Here is a 22,189-nt window from a genome sequence, read left to right as displayed (position 1 = left end):
TCATGTAGTTTTTTATCGGGTCTGGGTAGACCCGGATCCGGACCCGATACCACCTGGGTCTGAACCAAACCCGACCCGTTGACACCCTTACCTAGGTTATGTTTGACTGCTCCGAGTTGCTTTACAAATCGCGAGACCGAACCGAATCGAGACGCACAGGTCTGTAAACCGAGTTAGACGTCGCTTTCCGTCGCTTGGTGTTTCCTCATTTTCGGGAAAGTCCCGAACTACGAAGAAAATAAAGGGCCGTTACAGGGGGCGACGACGAGAATCTCCAACGCCCATTTATGGGGAATCCCCGATTCAATTCCCCTGTTTGTTTCACTTTCGCCAGGGGGAGCTGGAACGGGCTCTCGGGCGACCCTCGTTCTCTCTTTTTCTGGCGACGAGGATCTCTTCCGCGTGATCCTTCTACTTTGGTCTTCTTCTTCTTCTTCTTCGACCGTGTTGTGTCCCTTTAGGTGGGTGATAATGGAGGAGAATCACGGGTTGATGAAATGGGGCCTTCTCAGAGCCATTCTGGCGATCCTTCAATGGTGGACGTTCAATGTCACCGTCATCATCACGAACAAATGGATCTTTCAGGTTCTCTTTCTCGCTCACTTTATTTCTTCTTCATTTTTTCTTTTCTTTTCTGAAATTTTTAGAGAATTTTCATATTGGTATTTATGGGTGCCAACTTTCAACTTTGTGATACTTTTGGTAATCTTTCTTTCTTTGTTATATGATCCTTTTTTCGCATTTATGTTGTTGCGGAAAGAGAATTGGGTGTTGGGTGCTTGTGGTGTTTTCGGTATGAGGATGTTAGGCTGCTTTTTCATTATACACGATTGTGGTAATTGTAAAGTTGAGTTTGGAAAGAAGGTGGAAAGGGTTCGTGTAAGAAAATGGTTTGATTCATGTTGGTTGTGGCCAGAGATTGGGGTGCAGAGAGTTGGGTGGGGAGGGTGACCCCTAAAACCGGAGCTGAATTGAGTTGTTTTCTTGCTCTAGTCTGGTCATCAACTCTATCAAAACAGTACAAGACATCAAAGACAGTCATCCGATCGACTACCTCGGCCGTAATTGAAAGACGCAGAGCTGCGATTTTGTCTAAGAAATTGCTGGTGAGGAACAAATGCAAGAATTGAATTTTCGTTTGCGTAGAAGAATCGTTAGCCTGTACCGAATTTTCAGCTTCAGGAAAGGCGGGGAAGGGAAAGAAAAGAAGAAGGAAAAGGCTAACCCATACCGTTCTGTAAATCTCTAATGAAAAAGATATAAGAATGAGAATGACGCATGCAGAGAAAAGGACCTTGAAGATGGTGCTCTTGCCTACAACTTTGTCTGAAGAAGTATGATGCTGATGTCCACAATTTGAATAAGATTCGGTGGATTGGTTCTGGGTTTTGTTGTATTCATAATGTCTCAATCTAGTTGTGTCAATTAATTCTCCTGAATTTCTTGTAATAATAATGTCATTGTTATAGAATAATAACGATCATACATTTGGATCTTTGATGACTGAATAATGAATCGTCTGTAATAGACCTCACAAGGCCTCTATCCTTCAATGCATTGTGAAAACTTTGAGACCAGGTTCTTGATGCTTCTTTTAAGCCACAAAATAGACTTGTTTAGTTTGCGAAAGAACTTATTAGGATTAGCTTGATAAAATCCAATGGGTTGCTCAATATAAACTTCTTTTTATTTATCTTGTGGGAATGGGTTTTGGACACGATATGTGGGCCAACTGAACAATAATGTGAAAAAGAGTAAAACACAAATAGTAATTATTTTAACCATTAAACTAAAAATGTTCTCATAATCCATGGTAAGATGAAATGATTGGAGATGAATACGCATTTCATCATCAGAAGGTGGACACTAACGATTTGCAATCCTTTTTCATTTAAGGTGCAAATCAAATGGCGGATTTGTTCAGTAAGTTCTTTCTGTTTCAAGACATTGATTTTTGAAGGCCAAACTGTCGATGGCGGTAGGCCATGCACGGTTTGAGGGGCAATGTTGAGGATGGATCATGTCCGCTGGATTGAAAGAAAACTTTCCACAGTTTAGGAGTTCCATGTTTAATCATGTTTGCTGGATTAGAAGAACGCTTTCCATAGTTTAGGAGGTTTTTTGCAATGGAACAACTTAGGAAATCTTCATCTATGTACCTACTTGACCAACTTTCTCACAATCTTTAGCCATTACATTGGATCTGCAGAATATTGAAAAGCACTTTTTTTTCCTCCGCATGCATGTCCTGCAAAACTGCACATGGAGCTGATGGTTTAATGTATGTGCATACATTAGGATGATACAGGCACACCGGAAATGTTAAGCTATAATTCTATGAGCTTTTGAGAATAGGGGTATCAGATGTTGGTCATATTGTAGATTCCTAAGTAGAACACATGCATCTTAATCAGGAGTTGGTCTGAGATTGAAGGATAAAGATTAGCAAGCTACATTTTGGATGTTGGACAGAATCAAGTTAGTGAAGCATCTTGCTAGATGAAAAAAGAGTAACCTGAGCAAACTCCAGCACATGTTTTTTTTCCTTAGGAAAATAATGGCATGGTCAAATGGTCGCAAGGCCAATGGATGGATGTTAATTGTTAACCAATGTTGGAAGGGGCATACTGGTACAATACTAATAGCTCATTCGACTAAAGTGGTGTGGAAAATTACATTTACATGGCTACCAACCTGTTTAGCTTTTTTTCGTTGGTTAGATAAGTTTTCTTCATTGCTCTTGATGAACAAAAAATAGATTGTGATTTACAGCAGCATTAGTATATCTATCTTCATGGTAAACTAAAGGGGGATGATTTAATTTGCTAGTAAATATTTGATGAAAGTGTGCACAGTTTACAATTGAATGGTTAAGAACGTGTTTAACTTTTTTCTTTAATTAATTTAAGTTTTCTTCATTGCTCTTGGAAAAAAATGTGAATTTTAGTTTGTCAGTATATATCTTTTTTCCAGCATTTCTGGGAAATTTTCAATATTTAATGTCTTAGGTTGTTTGTGTTTTTTTCTTAGACTTCTAGAGACTATTTCCCTGATTATTTTTTTTTAGTGTATTAGACTTGTAGAACATTTTTTGTTATTAAAATCTCATTATGTATGCGCATCTGATATAATTTAATCTGAACAGAAATTGGATTTCAAGTTTCCTCTGTCAGTGTCTTGTGTTCATTTTATATGCTCTGCAATCGGCGCATATCTGGCAATCAAAGTGTTCAAAATAAAACCATTGGTCGAGGTTGACTCTGAAGACCGTTGGAGAAGAATATTTCCTATGTCATTTGTGTTCTGTATCAATATAGTGCTGGGAAATGTGAGTTTGAGATACATTCCAGTTTCCTTTATGCAGACAATTAAGTCCTTTACCCCTGCTACTACAGGTTAGTTGAAGTGCCCTATTGCTTACTTTTTTATCTTTGCTCATCATTAACTACGTTCTTGATGTTAATGACATATAGAATGCTGTTTTTAAGCAGTGGTACTGCAGTGGCTGGTATGGAAAAGATACTTTGACTTGCATATTTGGTGCTCCTTGGTGCCCATTGTAGGGGGCATTCTTCTTACTTCTGTTACAGAGCTCAGTTTCAATATATTCGGATTTTGTGCTGCACTTTTCGGGTGCCTTGCTACATCTACAAAGACGATTTTAGCAGAATCCTTACTTCATGGATATAAATTTGATAGGTATAGATTTACTTTTATGCTAATATTTTTCTTGCAGAAATGTGAACCTGTCCAAACCTGCGATATTCATCTTTTTAAATTATTTTATGATGCTGTGCCTTTGGAACTATTGATTGCATTTTTGTCAAGCAAAGAGCTGTTTCTCCATTTACATTGGTATCTATGATTTAAATTTCCCATTGTCTTGGAAGATTATGAAGCCTTGTGCATTAACAAGTATTTGGGATGTTCTGCTGAACTATTGATGATGTACTTGTTTGACCCTTGGATCTCTCTTCTTGGAGTATAAGGTAAATTATTGAAATGAGCCCTTTAATCTTGGATGTACTTGTTAGACTATTTGGTTCAAATGGAAGATGAGATTTTAATGCTTATATAGCTGTAAATGTTATAAGAATGTGATTGTAAAGGAATTCAGTAAGTCAACTTAATGCTCATTCTTAAATGGAAGGAGCAATTTACTGTCAAAAGTTTCTCTCTCGTAAGTCTTACAGGTATAGCATATGAAACTATTGTCATCCAGTGGAACTGTGGAAGACTAAAAAATGTCTGATCATATCAATATTGTCGTCATCCTCATTATCATCATTGTTCAAGTCCTCTCCTATCTAAATGGGGTTAACTTTATTCATTTTATTTTTCCACTCATTATCTAGAGCTAATACTTCGATGTTCCTACAATATTGCATATCTTACTCCAAGTCTTCAATGTCCTACTCCTCCCCTCACCATTTCTTAGTTTCTTGAATCTGATCCTACATCTTCAAACCAGTACACAATACGCTCACCCTTGTTTTTAGCTTTATTCCTAGATCTCCTCTAATATGTTTATTCTGAGTTTTATTTTTGTGTGCATCTTAGTTGTATGCCCGTTGCTTCTTTGTTGCCCACCACTCAACATACACAATTTCCCTTGTTGAAGAGGCAGTCCTTTATGACATACACCATTAGTTTGTTCCTATTTCAGCTGCACAATAACAATCCTTTATGGATGTGTTTGATTAAACTCTCCATAATAACAAAACTTGAAGCACTGAGAATTTATATCATGGCAGTACGAGGTCTTCCATCTTAACCATCACCTCTTCCACACTAGCCTTTCTACCAGCACTTCATGTATCTGTTTTGGTTTCACTAACCATTAACTAAATTTGCTACAAGTTCTGCTCCATAACATCAGTTTCTTATTTATGTGTTCTCCACCAGACATCCGGGTCTGCTTCAGGTGGTGATTGTAGGTTAAAATTGCTTTTTCTGGCCCTCCATGTACACATGGAAGCTCTTTCTCTGGACATTCAGTTCTGTTCCCAATCCTCTGTTTTGATGGTCTTCCTTGGAATGAACCCCTTCTAAAAGATACATTCTATTGACACAACTTCTAGAGTCCAGCATTTGTGTGCTTCCAACCATGCTTGGTTAGAAGCACGGAAGGTTTTTGGTGAAAATAAAATCGGGCAAGAATCGGGCAAGGATACAGATGGAGCTTGCTGGTGCTCTCATTTGCCTCCATACAAATTGCCTGTGATGCTTCTCTGAATCTCTATTATCTTCTTATGGAGGGAGGCTCTATAAGCATAAACATGAGTTTGGATCCTCTCCAAGTACAGCCAAATCACCATTTGAAATATCGGATACCACACATTTATGGGCTTCTGAATACTTTTTTTTTCCTTATTCTGCTGGGATTTTCTTGTTCCTTATTCAGTGTTGGATTGATGATGACTAAAGATTTGATACTGGTAGATAGTGTTGGATATGGTAATCTATGGGTTCAGATTTGATACTGGTAGATAGCGAAATCACCATTTGAAGCACGGAAGGTTTTTGGTGAAAATAAAATCGGGCAAGAATCGGGCAAGGATACAGATGGAGCTTGCTGGTGCTCTCATTTGCCTCCATACAAATTGCCTGTGATGCTTCTCTGAATCTCTATTATCTTCTTATGGAGGGAGGCTCTATAAGCATAAACATGAGTTTGGATCCTCTCCAAGTACAGCGAAATCACCATTTGAAATATCGGATACCACACATTTATGGGCTTCTGAATACTTTTTTTTTTCCTTATTCTGCTGGGATTTTCTTGTTCCTTAATCAGTGTTGGATTGATGATGACTAAAGATTTGATACTGGTAGATAGTGTTGGATATGGTAATCTATGGGTTCATACTAGGCTTCTGATCAAGTCCCATATTGATGCAGCATAAACACCGTGTTCTATATGGCACCATTTGCAACCATGATCTTGGCTGTGCCAGCTTTATTGCTAGAAGGGCCAGGCGTTCTGCATTGGTTTCAAAGTCACCAGTCCCTCTTCACGTCATTGCTCATCATCTTAGGCTCAGGGGTGCTTGCATTTTGCCTTAATTTCTCCATTTTCCACGTGATCCATTCAACAACAGCAGTCACTTTTAATGTTGCTGGTAATCTTAAGGTGATCCTTCTTACTGTACTCTACTGAACTAACAGGGCCACCATTAGATCTATTTCACATACTCAAGCTTATAATTCTGTTCTATCATTCTGTTGGCAGGTCGCAGTAGCAGTCATGGTCTCATGGCTGATCTTTCGGAACCCAATATCTGCTTTCAATGCTTTAGGATGCGCCATTACCCTGTGTGGCTGCACATTCTATGGGTATGTAAGGCACAAGCTTTCACAACAACCAGGTACACCTCGATTGGCTGGCAGCAGGGTAGAGATGCTTCCCCTTGTAAATGATAAACTGGATGACAAGATTTAGGATGTTACACCACATCATCCTGATCCAAAGTTTTGCCAGTGTAGTAGTTTTTATGCAATTAAAATTGTCTTGTTAGTCTTCTTCACAGGTAATGAGGTAGTTTATGTGAGCTGCAGTTGCAGCTGGGAGCTGTCAGTGTAGTTTTACTGCATATACTAAAAAAGAAATTAGGAAGACGGAATCGATGGTCACTTTTGTGGAGTTTGCTTGCTGTTGTTTTGTGCAGACTACAGAATAGTGAACTTTGTTTGGTGCTTTTGCTTTTCTGGCATTTTTTCTTATGAGTAAACAAGGTGTACAAATAATCTTAATAAAAAATATATATATAAATAAGATGCCGTTTCAGTGATTCATTAGCAGGAGATGAAATGATACAGAGAGGATGCTAAAAAAGAGATGCTTTGGATGCTGATGGTCTTTATAGTTTTTGTTATTCCAATTACAAGGATGTTTTAGAGCAAAGCCCAAGCCAATTACAAGAGTAATTTTATCATGGTCACATGGATCATGCTAATAGCCAAAAGTTTTTCTGCCATCTGGTGCTGATGAGATAACCACCAACGCTCTTGCTCAGCTTTCTTACAGCCAAGGTTAAGCAGTCAGCATGTTTGATACATTGGTCCACAAAGTCCTCACTGCTGCTGTGGAACAGACTGCAAAAAAAACATTTTTTAAAATCAAATCACGCATCTGAAAAATTAAGCAGTACCATCCTCCCAATGAAAAACCCTACCATCTTCTTCTGTTCGTTTTATATGGTCCTTGAAAAATCAACGGCGTACAATGTGAGATATTGTTCCCTCATTAAACCATGTATTTTTGTCAAAAAATACGATCCAAAGTTCCTGGCGTTTGGATCATACACAATCCATCTATGAGGTCCGATTGGGTCGACAAGATTTACATCTATAATTTCTTGTTCATTCTGACGGTGAGGGTCGATGTGACCAAATTTTAACCCTTTTATAAATACCAAAAAAGTAGGCTTGCACCAGCGGGGTGCACGTCACCTTGTGTTGGGACGTTGCAGGTTCAAAACCCAATGGTATAGTTGTATAACTGGTATGGATCTGCCTAACCCTAGCTTGCCTTTCAGAAAAAAAAGGCTTGCCAAAAGAATTTAAAAGATAAAAAAAGTGATTAAGATTTAAGGCTAGTGCTTAATAGGAAATTTATCTTTTACTTTTCACACTGATAATAGTGACTACCTGGGGAAGATGTTTTTAACTTTGGTTTTCCATCTATTCAATAAGGCTTTGAGAATGGTTCAGATCTGTAAGGTTCATTCACAGATTAATCAACAAAGAAATTCAGCAATCAATACTTAGAAGAGGACACCAATATAAGAGAAGCAAAAAGAAAAAAGATATCAAGTGTTGAAGCTACCAGCTGAGAGGTGAAGGCTTCTTCTGTCCCAAAACAAGAACAGAGGCTTCAAGTTTCTTCACTTGGCTGATCACAGTTGATAATCTGGGTCCTTGGATAACAAGGGCCTCAACTTCAACCTGGTCAAATATGCAGAGCAGAACAGATGAGAAAAGAACATGTTATGGTGGTGTTTGGAAACACCCATTTATCTAGATAAATGACATAAGATGGGATGTTCTGTTATGGAGCTTAATACAATTTCCCAGCTTATTCTATTTATCTGGATAAGTAGGTGCATCCAAAAGCAGGCTGTTTGACAATGTGCATTTCTCTACAAGGGACTTCTACAAAACTAACGAGAGAGATAGGTGGGGTTGTTAGCTCTACCTCTGGCCTGAATGTTTTGCACAGAGATCCAAGAGTGGTGGCAAGATGTGAGGTTGTATCAGAAGTGGTGACAGATCCCCCTCTGCTGGTGCTTGGTGGTACGATCTGGAGGAGGGTGAGGAGATCTCCCTTGTTGGTCACATGGGTGAGAGCCCACATCATGGCATCCTTGGAACGTGTGGAGGAGTCCACAACCACCATGACCCTCTTCCTCTGCACCACCCCATTTTGGTGAAGGTTGAGGCCTTCCATCTGGTCGAGGCTCTTCTCAGGCGGGTGCCTCTTGCTCCATCTCTTTGATGAGCCCCAAGGGTCCCTGCTGCTCAACTGCCTCAAGAAAGATCCAACAGAAGTTTCAGAAGGCATTTGTTTCTTGTTTCCTCTTCAGCTTGGTTTTGGTAGGGAGATGGGTTGGGGTGAGGAGAGTGAAGGAGAAAGAGCAAAGTAGCCGTTTAAAAATCTCTAGAGAGAGAGAGAGAGAGAGAGAGTGATGATGGTTGGTGGTGGCAGCGTTGAAAGAGTTAAGTAGGGCAGATGGGGACAAATATACGACGAGACAGACTTGGCAGGATGATCGGTCAGTCCAAAATGACTTATTTGCACCTAATCCTTTGGACCAATTCAAGTCATAAGGTGTTATGTTTTTGTTGATGACTGGAATGGGGTGTATTAGGATGCGTTTGAATGCCAATATATCTCATATTTCTGTGTTGACTTGAGTCTCTCTCTCTCATCAAACACTGATTGAGATCCTGTTTGAAATCAGAGGATCTAAGACTGTTATCTAATCAAATACATTTTTTTGGGGACTTTGTTTAGGCCATAAAGTGGTATAACTACTTGTTTAGGCCAGGTGCACAAAGTCCTTGTGGCCAGCCAATTCAAGTAAAAGCTTGGCAAGTGGAGCTTATTCAGTTATGGTTTTTGTAGGTCACTATTGACTCAGCTGCTGGCTGGGCACAGTATGGTCATAATATATGCGGCCATAGCTCTGCGATGGGTTGCAGTCACTGGGTTCATGGGTGTGTGATTCCCTGAACCTTGATCGACTTGACTCTTAAGCAAACTGGAACAGGTCTGAAGCTTTCATGTGGAACTTTGTAGTCAACACGTCCACGTAATCAACCATTTTCTTTCTTGTAGTATGGTGATGGTAATGTATTGTATTCTTAACATTTTAGGGCGAGTTATAACTTGGAATCAGGGAAAGAGACTGTGTTTCATATGAAACAAGTCCCCTTTACCTCTGCCAATGAAACAAACATCCATGTGGGATCCCGTGGTAGGGCTCACGTTTCTTCATGTCAAAAAAGGATTGCTTCATATGAAAGGTGTGACCTCTCCATGGCAGATCAGGTCTCATCTTCTGTAGGGTCCCACAGTTGAGAGACTGTACCTCAGGGAGGGCAGTCAGGTGTAACGGGACACTCAAAGTGTGCAATGTGATTGCACCGTATCTCCTCTCTACCTTTCTCCTACCCACCAGCTTGATCAGAAGCAGTTTTTTAGGGTGCGTTTGAAGGCACTCCGACCCTCAGTTTTATAGTTCAACTTGCATTCTAACCAGTGGGGAGCAAGGAATTTAACCTAGGGTGGGCACAAATACACAGTGAATGGAAAAGGAAAGCTAAATCAAATAGCCAATAAAAAATAAATTTATGAGCACTTTAAATAAAAAAAATATATGATTTTTTAATGATAAATAGCCAATAAAAACATAAATATCATGTTTAAAACATGACATGTTGATAAAAAAATATCATGAAAAATTATAGTTTTCAAATTTTAAGTAATTTCTTGTGATATTTTTACAATCTCGCGAGGTGTCACTATGCTTACAACATGGCATTGATTTTTTTTTTAATTTTAATTGATTTCTATCTCTAAGGTCCGTACAAAATATACAAGCACCTTTTCAGAATTAACAAAAAGAACAAGTACTTTTGGAGGAAAAAGTCTATTACAGTATATGTTGCAACTTGCAGCATATATATTCTTGAAGACTTAACTTTTATATTTATGTTCATATTATTTTTAATTTTTTTCACTTGTGCTTCATATTCCTTTAAATGTATTTCTTTTTTAATTTTATATGCACTTGCATAATCGCTTCGTAATTGTATCCCAATTCTGGCTTCCTGCTACTTTTTCGCTCTCACTTCCCCGCTTCCGCAATCGTATCCATTTTCGTTTTATGGTAACAATGATCCCAAGACACCACGAAACCTTGTATATGTGTAATTTGATGGATTCGAGATTTTCAAATCTGAGTCCCTTTCTGTGGCAGGGACACACTGTTTTTTTGCCCACATGTCCTGAACGACGCGAGTGGGCAAGTCCATAGACACTGATTGAACATGGGTTTGTGGGATAATTATTTTAATATTCTTAATAAAAATTCTATTGATTTTTAATAGTAATTTAATAACATGGGATTTTATTTTTAAATGCTGAGATATTGAAATAGGTTTTTATTAAAAAAAAAAAAAACATTCTCTCGTGACTCATTCTTAAAAACATTTTTTGAACTTGCGAGTCGAACCCCGAGTCTCCTTCCCTCGTGTCCAATGATTTTTTTGTGATATAACTTTACTTGTTTGCTTGAGCCTCGAATCTCATGTGAACCCACCTCGAGCCAAGAGATCCCCAAGATTTGAGGGCAATCAAACGGCGCCCTTACGTAACCATTTCGGTACGAAATGTGGGTGCATGAGTACCAAGCACTTTCCCCACTTGTCCCATAAGACGAAAATGCAGGATTTGGATTTATCTGTATTTTACTTCTTCTTTCAGAAAGCTCCAGACCTGAAAAGTGCATCAAATTGCGGGACTGCCTCCACTTTCCCGCCGCTAATTGTCATCATCTGCCTCAGGGAAGTTAGCATAGACTCGGAGGGCAGAGGTCCTAGCCTGGAAATTTTATGTTTCTGACATGACGACCACAGATATGGCAGGCTGAGCCAGCTCGATCAGGTCTTCCTGCCTGCCCAGTGCGGTTTTTTAGGGTTATAAATTAAAAAAATTGTCATCTTTAATTTGTCACTTGTGAACACCTCAATTCTCATTTGCTCCTTGAGAGAGAGAGAGAGAGAGAGAGAGAGAGAGAGAGAGAGAGACCTCGTGAATGGGGGGAGTCAGTGACAGGGATGGCAGTGGACCGGGCGGGAGTGGGGGACAAGGTCAAGGTCTCCACTCCCGCCCCCATTTCAAAATCTGAACCTTCATCCTTGCACGGGGATCGATTTCGACCTCCAACCATGCCTCCATCCCCTTTCCAAGCAGGGGGCGAGGCGGGGCAGGGCGGGGCCCCATTTCTCCTTAGTCTATAGTCATCCCTTAAAGGATTGAGGACGGACGGGGGCTAGGCGGGGATTGGGATAAGGGCGGGGCGGGGAAAAGCTTAAGTTCATCCCCGCCTCGCTTTTCATAGCTGGTCCAAACAGGGTGAGGCGGGGCAAAGCCCCATTGTCCCCCGGTCCACTGCCATCCCTAGCGAGTGATGTCAAATAATTCATTGCAAGGGGGTGTGAGTGAGTGAGGTTGCACCCTAAGAAGTCATTGGTCATGACACTCATTACTAAACAGGCTTTTCACAGAGCCATCCTGTGCCTTTTCTGTTTAAATAGCACATGTACATTACCTTTTTGTTTCTTTTTCTTCTTGGTAGTTTTTATTTATTTATTTATTCTCCTTTAATGATTATGATTACCGAGTATAGATAGGGTGCGGATCAGGTCAAGGTAAGGGTATCAATGTGTAGGGTTTTGGTTCGGACTCAAGTAAAATCAAACCCAAGTATGATTTGAGATGCTGGTATTAGGTCTAGTCTCTAAACCAATCAAATCCACCATAAGAAAAATCATACTCGGATTCTATATGGATTACATGAACCAAACCACCATACCCGGTAAAATAATAATTTTTTAAATTTTTTACATTGAAAAAATGCAAATTTTAATCGAAACTCGGGTCAGGCTCGATTCTGGTATGAAATTTCACAAATCATGCCGGACTCCATATATTAATCAGACCCTTTGATTTTGACCCAGTTTATGAGCAGACCACCTTGTTAATCACCAAATCCTGACCCTATAGGGTTTGGTATGGGTTGGGGTCCGTCCGATGTCGTTCACCAAATCAGATCAACTGCATCAAAGCATCACAAACTTAATAAAAAGATTTCAAAGCAGATAGTGCTCATGAAGAATAGCATCTATCACACCATGAATGGATGACTGAAACATGAGGAAAACCCATGGTACTTTGATTCTGTTCATATTGATGGATGCAAGGCACCAAGATGGACCCTGACAATTTAGGGTCAGTGGCCTGCCTAACCTTAGAGCTGTCAATGGGTCAGGTTTGTATCTGGTACTCAATTCAAGTGGAACCTGAATTTTCAGGTAAAATGCCAACCTAGGTACTTGGGTTGCTCTTTTCAAAAAACATGATTCAGAATCACTTTCTAAGTTGCTTGAGATTCAGAATCACATAAGGTCACATGTGATTTTAAATCTCAAGCAAATTAGTGTCTTTCATTTGCAAAGGCAAAGGCAAATGCAAATGAGATTCAGTTTCTAACAAAACTGTTCCCCGCCTCCATCCCCGCCACTGCCACTTTTCCCCGCCCCGCCTCATCCCTATTTGAACCGGGGATGGAGGACATGAAATGGGGCGGGGGGGGGGGGGGGGGGGTTAAAATCCATCCCCGCCGGGGATGGAGGTTCTAATCTTGAGGCGGGGCGGGGGTGGAGACCTTGTCCCCCGCCCCACCCCGCTGCCATCCCTACTTAGGGGGTGTTTGCATGTCACGGAAGAAGGTGTCGTGGCAGCACCTGCCACGGCGCACATTCTTTTGCCGAATACAAATCAAATGTTCTTCTCTCCAGGGGAACTGAATCCATGGAAAGGGGGGTCCAGTGTGTAAAATTAGGAGCTGCTTTTCGCAAGAAACACGCCTCCCATGTTTGTGTTGCACTGTGAAGCCTGCAGAAATAGCAAAAGGGCCCATGCATTTTCGCAGAAAACCCCCTTTTCCGTGACATGCAAAAGGGGCCCTAAGCGACATAGAGTAAATGTGGTTGCCTAACAAAACTATGGTGAGTCGTGACTACTAATATACCCTTACAAAAAATATTCATATACCCTCACAAAAGCACCTTCCCTCATTGTTTCCCAACACTTTTCAGCATTTCCAAACTAACCAAAACAATCTCCCCAAATTACAACAATGCCAAAAGCATCCCCCCAAGCGAATGCCACAAATATCCGTTTGGGAGTTTCTTGAGGATGAAAAATCCATTGATAAATTAAGAAAATTATTCTTTTTTGAGAAACCACGGAAAATATTAACAATGTTAATGCCTAGAAATGTACTTAAAATGAAAATCCATACAGTTTGGAGAAGTGTTAAAATCCTGAAAAATCACAATATTTTTTTTAAATATTAACTTATTTAAGAAATATCAGATTTTATGGTTAAAATCATGATATTTTCAGATTATCACCCATGTTTGTTACATAGCAGGTTGAAAACTTAGGTAAACTTTACTAGTTACAAATATTTTAAAAAAATAACACCTCAAGAAGCATGGCTTTTATCCTAGAGCCTCAAAGTGTCAAAAATAGTTTATCTTTAAGACTTGGGTATTGGTTCCTAAGAACAAGCCAAACTGCTCCGGATGTAACCCGGTTTGACATAGGGCACACCAAAAGACTCAATGAGGGCTATTACCTAAATGTGAAAGGATCGCATTCAATATGAAAATGTGAAAGATTCACATGCATGTAACTTGCACTCTTCTCCTACTACATAAGGAGATCCATGATAGCATGATTGGGACTACCAAGGTAATCTCTCTCTATGGGTTTAAGGGTCTTGCTCACCATTCAACCTGATGGCCTGGGCTCATCAACGATGTCGATTGGCTGATAAAAATGCTGACCACCCACATCTATCCAAGTTTCGACTGACCATGATGGCTTCTAGTAAGTTGCATTCTCCATTGTTTTTCTTTGACATTAGGTTATGGGCCCACCCCATGCTACCGCTACGCATGTGGGTACGTCGGTGATCTAGTTGTGCTTGTCGGATTCGATAACGCTTTCTTATGCCATGCCAAACTTTGGTTCTTCAGTTTTTGAGAATTGACAGCGTAAGGTGGCAGATGTTGGATGGTGACACATCATCTGCCGGCCTATTGCAGATGTTGTGATGGCTCTATCAAGGCCAGCAAGAAGTCACCACCAATGAGCGCAGGTGCCAACGAGCTGGGTGGCCATTTTTCGGGTTAAGGATCCTCCACCTCCACCCACCACCTAAGCTGGGTGCAGGGTCGTCAGGCTGCCGTCCAGGCCCTGTCATCACTGGCATTGGCCGAGTGTCGGAGTCAGCCGTGGCTGACCACTAAAGACTGTGGTTGTAAAAAGCCACAGTCGATTTCAGTCAGTCCTCTGGTCAGCTGTCGTTGCCAGCATAACCCCCCGGACATCGATGACTGGCCACTGGTCGAACAACCATTGTCATACCTGTTAAGGCCAACAATCACAGGCGATCACTGGTGGCAGAGGCGATTCAGCCCCATCACCCACACTGTTTCAATTTTTGCCGCCACAATCATCGACCGACGACTGGGACTAACAGCATCTGGCCATCGGAGGCAGGCCTACTGTAATAGCCACCATGGCTGGCCGCCGGTGGCTGTTGTTGGCGGCAGATAAAAGTGGGAGGCGGGCGAAACCCTAAAAAAATCATTCCAGGGGGGGCAGGGGGCAGGTGTCGGGCTTCCACTGTACCATCTCGACCCGGGTGGGACCCGATCCAGAGCACAAAACCAATTAAAATGGTTTTGGATGGATCAAATTGGCTCCTAACTGGAGGGACTCGGTCCAAGAAGTTTCGAGTCTTGGATCGGGTCTGACCTTTATCTAGGTCCATAGGATCTGGTTGGATCGACTGGATTATGGGATCCGACCCAAAATTCGATTGAATCGGGTCTGGATTTAGACCAAGTATGGGTTATGTGATCCGATCAGAGATCCATTTAGAATGGGTCTAGATTTGAATCGGGTCAGATCATGCCCAAAACTGATCCATGCACTATCTACCCCCCCCCCCCCCCTTTAAGGAGCAGAACTGGTTTAGTAACTGATACAGTGCATTTTGGGGTCAGTTCAAAGCCTTTTGTGACTAGTTTCAAAAGGTTTTTCACTGATTCCTGCAAGAAGAGGTCATGTTTTCTTGTATATGAGAAAGAACATGGGTTTCTCATTTGATTTTAGGGGTTTAGAAGCTTTTTGTGCAGGTTTGAGACCAGTTTTTTTGACCGATTCAAGGCCATTTTAGACCGGTTCATAGTATTTTTTTACTAATTTCAGCACTGAGACCTAGGGTTTTACCTATAACAGCATGTCTTTATCATTTTAATCATGATTTTATGTGTAATTTTATCATATATGCATGCATTTTGCATGCATTTGATGTTGTTTTGTATTATCCATGATATTTAAGCGTGAATTATGACTAAATTCATGACATATGTGATGTGTTTTATCAAAATTTCATTTGTGCATATAAAATATAACATGAATTTATATTTTTGGTGTTACATAGTTTGTCATAAATATATATGCATTATCAAGATTGCATGGGCATGCTTTATAATACAAATATGTTTGCGGTAAATATGTAAAACCCAAAAAAAAATCAAAAAATTTTAGAAATAAATAAAAGAGAAATTTTCTTCAAAATGGGTAGGATAATATAATATTATATTGAATATCTTGGATCCAAATGGATCTTGGATTTAAATAGGATCATATCAAATCCAATATGTGAATTTGGATATAGCAAGTGGATTTGGATCCCAGATAGATTCGAAACCCAATTGAAATTCAATTGGATCTTAATGGATCCAAATATTATGTAACCCCAATCAAGATCCAAAAACCAATTGGAGGATTTTATAGATTTGTAGTATTCAAAAACCCAATCCGAAATTTGAGACCCGTTGGGAAACCCGAATGTATATATATTTAAATTAATATAGACAAAATTTGCAACAAAAAGTGAAGTGATGTTGTGAAGAGGTTCGTTGCCTCTTTGGAAATTGATACGAGTTCAAATTTCACCACACACACACACGGTTTTGGTAAGAAGGCACTACATTTCTTTTTGACAAAAACCTATAACACCTATATGTATATAAATAAATTAACAAAGACTCAATTTACAATAAAATGAATAATATTATAGTGGAGAGATTTTTTGCCTCTTTGGGGAGTGACCCAAGTTCAAATCCCCCTATCCACATGGGTTTTTATTTTTTTTGCACTACGATTTCTTTTTGAATTAAATGGCAAGAGTACACATTTTATTTATGAAGAATAAAGGCTAGACAAAAATTCTAAAATAAGAAACTCAATTAAGGTTTTTGAGATTCAAATCTTGATTTTTGAAACATAAATAAAATTCCCTATTTGGCACGTGTTTTTCCCTAAGGGTTTTAATTAAAATTTAAGAGAAGAAAAGGGAAGTTTGAAACATTCATTAGGCAAGTAGTAATGCTTCATTTCATCTCATGATTTTTTTTTTGGATAGCTTAAAGGTAGTTACCATATGGGAAGGATCTTTGTTTGGTGAAATACCATATTACACATCATCCTCATCCTTCTCAAATCTAGCAATAACTCTCTCTCTCTCTCCTTCATCTCTCTCAATGTTTCTCTCTCTTTCTTCCTATCTCTATCTCCTCCATTCTTTTTCCCATACTTTGGAGAGGCTCCACTGGTAGTCATGCAACTGGGAGGAGGAGGTTAGCCTATCGACCCAGCCATACCCCGATCATGTTCTGAGATTCAATTCATAAAAAAAAAAGTGGCCTTCTATCTCTATGCGTGTATCCGGTGTTATATGTTTATATCGACCAATCTTAGAAAACTGGCTGGATCTCCCTCGTATCTTGATCAAAAATCTCAAACAAGGACTTTATCCTAATCTACACACTCTAAACTTTGATTTGACATATTTATTTGAATTTGTATCCTAGGAGATATTTCCATTGCAATAGAGGACTAGTTTATGTCATGTTTGCAAGACTATACTAATGTTCTAATCTGACCAATTTTGAAAGAATATTCGTATATCATAGATAATGAATCCAAAAAATATAAATGAGGAATTTATCTTGATCTACACATTCTAAACTTTAATTTGGTGTATTTATTTTATTTATTTGAATTTGTATCCTACGAGATATGTCTATTGCAACAAAGAACTAGTTTCTATCATATTTGCAAGACTGTACTGATGTTCTAATCTGACCAATTTTGGAAGAACATCTGTATCTCCTAGAAAATGAATTCAAAAAATATAAATGATGACTCCATCCTAATCTACACATTCTTAACTTTAATTTAGTGTATTTATTCGATTTATTTGAATTAGTATCCTAGAAGATATGTCTGTTGCAAATGAGGACTAGTTTCTGTCATGTTTGCAAGACTGTACTGATATTCTAATCTGACCTATTTCAGAAGAACATTCATATATCCTAGATAATAAATCCAAAAAATATAAATGAGAGATCTATCATAATCTACACATTCTGAAATTCAATTTGGTATATTTATTCTATTTATTTGAATTAGTATCCTAGGAGATATATTTGTTGTAACATGGGACTAGTTTCTGTCATGTTTGCAAGACTGTACTGATATTATAATCTAACCAGTTTTGGAAGAATATTTGTATCTCCTATACAGTAAATTCAAAAAATATAAATGAGGGCTCTATCTTGATCTACACATTCTGAACTTAAATTTGATATATTTATTTAAATTAGTATCCTAGGAGATATGTTTGTTGCAACAGGAGACTAGTTTATATTATGTTTGCAAAACTGTATTGATATTCTAATCTAACCAGTTTCGAAAGAACATTCATATCTTCTAGACAACAAATCCAAAGAATATAAATGGGGGCCCTATCCTGATCTATATATTCTGAACTTCAATTTTGTGTATTTATCTTATTTATTTAAATTAGTATCCTAGGAGATATATTTATCGCAATAAGGGACTAGTTTCTATCCTATTTGCAAGAATCTACTGAGTTTCTCACCCAACCAGTTTCGGAAGAAACTTTGTATCTCCTAGATAACAAGTTCAATAAAAAAATACAAGAATTTTATCATAACCTACACATGCAGAACTTGAATTTGGTGTATTTGATTAATTTAATTAAATGTTATCGATATGCAGCAAGGTTGTATTTTAAACCAATTAATGTTCATTGAATGAACATACATGAGCATAGTTTCGCAAAACACAAATTTATTACATTTGTTGTCACGTCGATGTCAGTTTTTATAGAATGATTTTAGAAATGATATTTTTATGTAAAAACAACGTGAAGCCAGGCACCAAAAATAAAAATTGACTCTCACGAGTGGTGGAGTCCGAGTCGAACTCAGGGAACGAGTAATATTGTGTATTCAACACTCAACTAACTATGCTTTATTGCCAAAATTATAAAAGTATGAGAAAATAACTACTTAACTATTACATCAAATTTTACCCTATGCAGAGGGTTTAAAATGGTTTTATTACAACCCAAAAATTAAATGAAAATCAAATTCCTAATTCTAAAATAAAAGCAATTGTCTTCCGCTTGTGTCCTTGTGTCGTGTATCGAATGCGCGCCACCACGTGTCTCGCTCGCTTGCCTCCCGCTCCACACTTTTCCTGCAAAACATGAAACACACAGCAGCAACGACAATAGCACTACACTAACAAAACAAAAATGCAAAAATGAAATGAATGCATAAATATCAAAGCAAAATGCAAAATGAAATGCGAAATGTGAATTCACGAAGGGAAAATAAGAAAGGCAAATTACACGATATAGAAAGAAAACAAGAAACTAAAATTCAAAATGAAAATGCTTATGCAATTGCGTAGCGGGAAATTTCAGAAATAAAAGGGACGAAAATACAATGCAATGCAAGAAAGGAAAACCACACAAGTAAGAAAATGCAGTAGAACGTAATTGAAAAGAGCATAATGGATAATAATAAACAAATGTGCACAGAATGAAAATACGTTGCAAGAATGAAATTTGAAATGCAAAAAATCAATGAAATGTCAGAAATGAAATAAAAAAATGAAACTAAAAAACATAGAAAACACATATTGCAACAGCAAATGCAGGAAAAAAACTAATGAATCAAATCGCAGAAATCACAGCAAATAAGAAAAAACACAGAATAGAAAAATGCTAAAGAAAGTTGCTGAAATAAAAAATTTCAAATGATATAACACGATGCAAATGGAATGCACTACCGATTGGAATGCAGATGCAGAATGAGCTCGATGCTGATGAATTGATTGCAGTTAATAAACAGATGATAGATTACGATACGATGAACAGAAGAAGAAACACTAATGCAAAAATTAAGATGAAACAAAAGAAATGAGCAGAGGATGCAGGGACATTGCAAAGTGAAATGTGATGCTGATGATAACAAATGTAGAGGTGACGATGATGCAGAAAACCTAAAATGTGAGATGCAAACTCAGAAACGCTAAAAGCTCAGAAAAATCTAAAACGCAGAATGAAAACTTAATCTAATTTTTTTGTTTTTATTTTCAATTAATCAAATCAACTAATCTAACAAGAAATGAAAGGAAGAAAAACCTTACCGGATTGGCTGGAGGGGTTGAGAGGAGAGAAGGCGATCTCCAACCGTTCCACCATCGCCGGATCGTGTTTCTCCACCAGAGATGAAGGAGAAGGGAAAGAGAAGAAAAGAGGAGGCGAAAAGAGAGGGAAGGAGGAGAAGAAGAGGAAGAAGGACTTACCGAATTGCTGGAGGGGTTGAGAGGAGAGAAGGGGCCTCTCCCTTGCATCGACGACACCCAGTGAGAAGATTCAGGATCTCCGGTGGGAAAGAGGAAGAAGAAGAAAGGAGGAAGAAGGAAGGAGAAGAAAAGAGGAGGAAGAAGAGCTGGACGGAAGAAGATAGGGGTTGAGAAGAAGAGGGGTGCATGTGAGCAAAGAAGGGCCCCTCACTTTGCCCTCTACGTGAGATTTTAAAGAGGGTTTTTAGGGTAGTTTTGCAATTTTTCACAAACCCTCTATCTATTCCAAGGAATTTTAAAAAGAGGCTCCTCAAGAGAAATGTTTATGCTAATGTGCTAAATCCTAATCTAATTAACAAAAACTAAAGCTATACCCATTTCTAAATTTCCCTCTTTATTTTCCTACTAAAATAATTTTCAGTAACAAACTTCGAAATAAATTACAAAATAAACTCGCATTTCATGCATTTTCCAAATTTTATTCTTTTCGCACGTTTTCTCGAAACTAACAATAAACTCAGGATTTTAATGCAATTTCCTACTGAATCACGCATAGCTCAATATGAATTAAATGCCAAAATGTATGCATGATCACACGTACTCAACATGGTAGTTGTTACATTTGAAAACCCGGTTAAATGATAAAGTAATGCCTATTTCATGATTCTTTCCCTTATGTTATTGGAATGAGTGTGCATGTAAGTGTTTTCGCAAAAATGCATTTTTTATTGCATGCACATGAAAATAATATTATGCTATTACGATGTTTTAACAAAGAATGAGATATTCATGTTGTAAATTGTTTCGTATGTAAACTAAATATGTGATTCACATATGAATGCTATGACTATGTCCAGTACATGGACTGCTTATAGTAAATGTACAATATGGATATTTGCACAATTATGAACATTGCAGGGTCATGAATTATGCAAAAGTTTAAAACTGAGCTTGTGGTTTCGTAAAACCCTTATGGTGCCATATGGGCACTTATGAAATTTGTATGTGATTTGCATGCGAATGTTATGATATGTCCCATGTATGGATCGTCTGATAGAAAATGCACATTCTTATAAACTTTTGCACAATAATAAAAATTACAGGGTCATGATTATGTAAAAAATTCTAAACTGAGCTTGTGGTTTCGCAGAACCTTTGTAGTTCTATATGAGTATTTATGAAATGTTGTACTTGAGACATGTCATGTGGTTGCATGATCAGTGGGGTACGATACATACACCCTAATTCAGAAATAAAATTTAAAATAATGCAAGTATAAGTACTTGACTTGGATTTGAGTTGTAATTCTAAGAATTTTTGTTGGTGCCTATTATGCACTAGGTTGGTAATGTGCATACACTTGATCACCCCGAGTATGGGTTTGGGGTTTTGGAAATCTCTTATGGTAGAATGACTCACACGAAGAAATAAATAAAATTTAATATATGCACATGTAACTTAACTGCGAGATTCTGGGTATACCTGAAAATGGTATATGCTACCGATTTCTCGAGATTCTGGGTATACCTGAAAGTCGATATATGTTACTGATTTTTCAAGGTTCTAGGTAAACCTAAAAGATGGTGTATGTTACCAATTTCTTAAGGTCCTAAGTACACCTGAAAGATGATGTACGTTACCAGACTCATGTTCTACTTTGAAGAGGGTAGATGATATAAGCTCTGTGGGAAAGTTATATTTTTGTGAGAGCAAGGCATCTCACCCATTCTTCAGTCCTCGAAGTTAGGAGGGTAGACCAATGCGTCCTAGGTAGTAGATCCAAGTTTTTTGTGAAAGTTTTTAGGGTGCATTCTTTGTCTAGTTCTTGCCATTGGGGAGTACTCTCTCAGTCGCGAACTGTTCCCTTTGGGTATCTGAATGACTAGTCCCATGAGGTATTAATTAAAAAAGCATAACAGACCCCCGTGTGGTCTCGATTCGCTATGATGTCGAATGTTTGTGCGTACCCATAGAGTAATTAACAAGAGAAACATAAAAGTCAATTTACCTTTAAATGTCTTTAAGTTTGTACATTGCTTGATATTTTATTTGTTATAATGTAGTTATGATTCATTCATGTGTTGCATAGCTTAAATAATGTTTTTCTTTATGTACCAAACCATGAGTTGTTTTGTA

At 38.4% G+C, this 22,189-nt stretch overlaps 2 protein-coding genes across 2 annotated transcripts; one reads left to right on the top strand and one right to left on the bottom strand.

Moving 5' to 3' along the window:
- Positions 1-460: 460 nt before the first annotated feature.
- On the top strand, positions 461-6,670 carry LOC149848774 (UDP-galactose transporter 1-like). The gene is made up of 5 exons (XM_090012404.1): positions 461-585; positions 3,146-3,395; positions 3,492-3,699; positions 5,899-6,130; positions 6,230-6,670. Exons 1-5 carry the CDS (start codon positions 472-474, stop codon positions 6,437-6,439), a joined length of 1,014 nt encoding a protein of 337 aa, XP_089868530.1. The 5' UTR covers positions 461-471; the 3' UTR covers positions 6,440-6,670.
- Positions 6,671-6,944: 274 nt separating this feature from the next.
- Positions 6,945-8,560, bottom strand: LOC149848773 (uncharacterized). Its single transcript, XM_090012392.1, has 3 exons — positions 8,195-8,560; positions 7,826-7,944; positions 6,945-7,092 (listed from the first exon to the last, which is right to left on the bottom strand). The coding sequence occupies exons 1-3, from the start codon at positions 8,558-8,560 to the stop codon at positions 6,945-6,947; spliced, it is 633 nt and encodes a 210-aa protein (XP_089868518.1).
- Positions 8,561-22,189: the final 13,629 nt, after the last annotated feature.

The sequence above is a fragment of the Nuphar pumila genome, chromosome 1 (assembly GCF_984573655.1).
Source record: "Nuphar pumila chromosome 1, dmNupPumi1.hap1.1, whole genome shotgun sequence".
In the NCBI taxonomy this organism is placed as follows: domain Eukaryota; kingdom Viridiplantae; phylum Streptophyta; class Magnoliopsida; order Nymphaeales; family Nymphaeaceae; genus Nuphar; species Nuphar pumila.
This window is presented reverse-complemented; position numbering and strand designations above follow the sequence as displayed.

Excerpts from the sequence above, each read along its gene's own strand:
- LOC149848773 (XM_090012392.1), bottom strand. The coding sequence starts at position 8,560 with ATGCCTTCTGAAACTTCTGTTGGATCTTTCTTGAGGCAGTTGAGCAGC. Across the intron at positions 7,945-8,194 it reads GCAAAACATTCAGGCCAGAG|GTTGAAGTTGAGGCCCTTGT; the intron begins GTAGAGCTAACA and ends ATATTTGACCAG. Across the intron at positions 7,093-7,825 it reads AAGCCTTCACCTCTCAGCTG|TCTGTTCCACAGCAGCAGTG; the intron begins GTAGCTTCAACA and ends TTTTTTTTGCAG.
- LOC149848774 (XM_090012404.1), top strand. The coding sequence starts at position 472 with ATGGAGGAGAATCACGGGTTGATGAAATGGGGCCTTCTCAGAGCCATT. Across the intron at positions 3,396-3,491 it reads CTTTACCCCTGCTACTACAG|TGGTACTGCAGTGGCTGGTA; the intron begins GTTAGTTGAAGT and ends GTTTTTAAGCAG. Across the intron at positions 6,131-6,229 it reads ATGTTGCTGGTAATCTTAAG|GTCGCAGTAGCAGTCATGGT; the intron begins GTGATCCTTCTT and ends TTCTGTTGGCAG.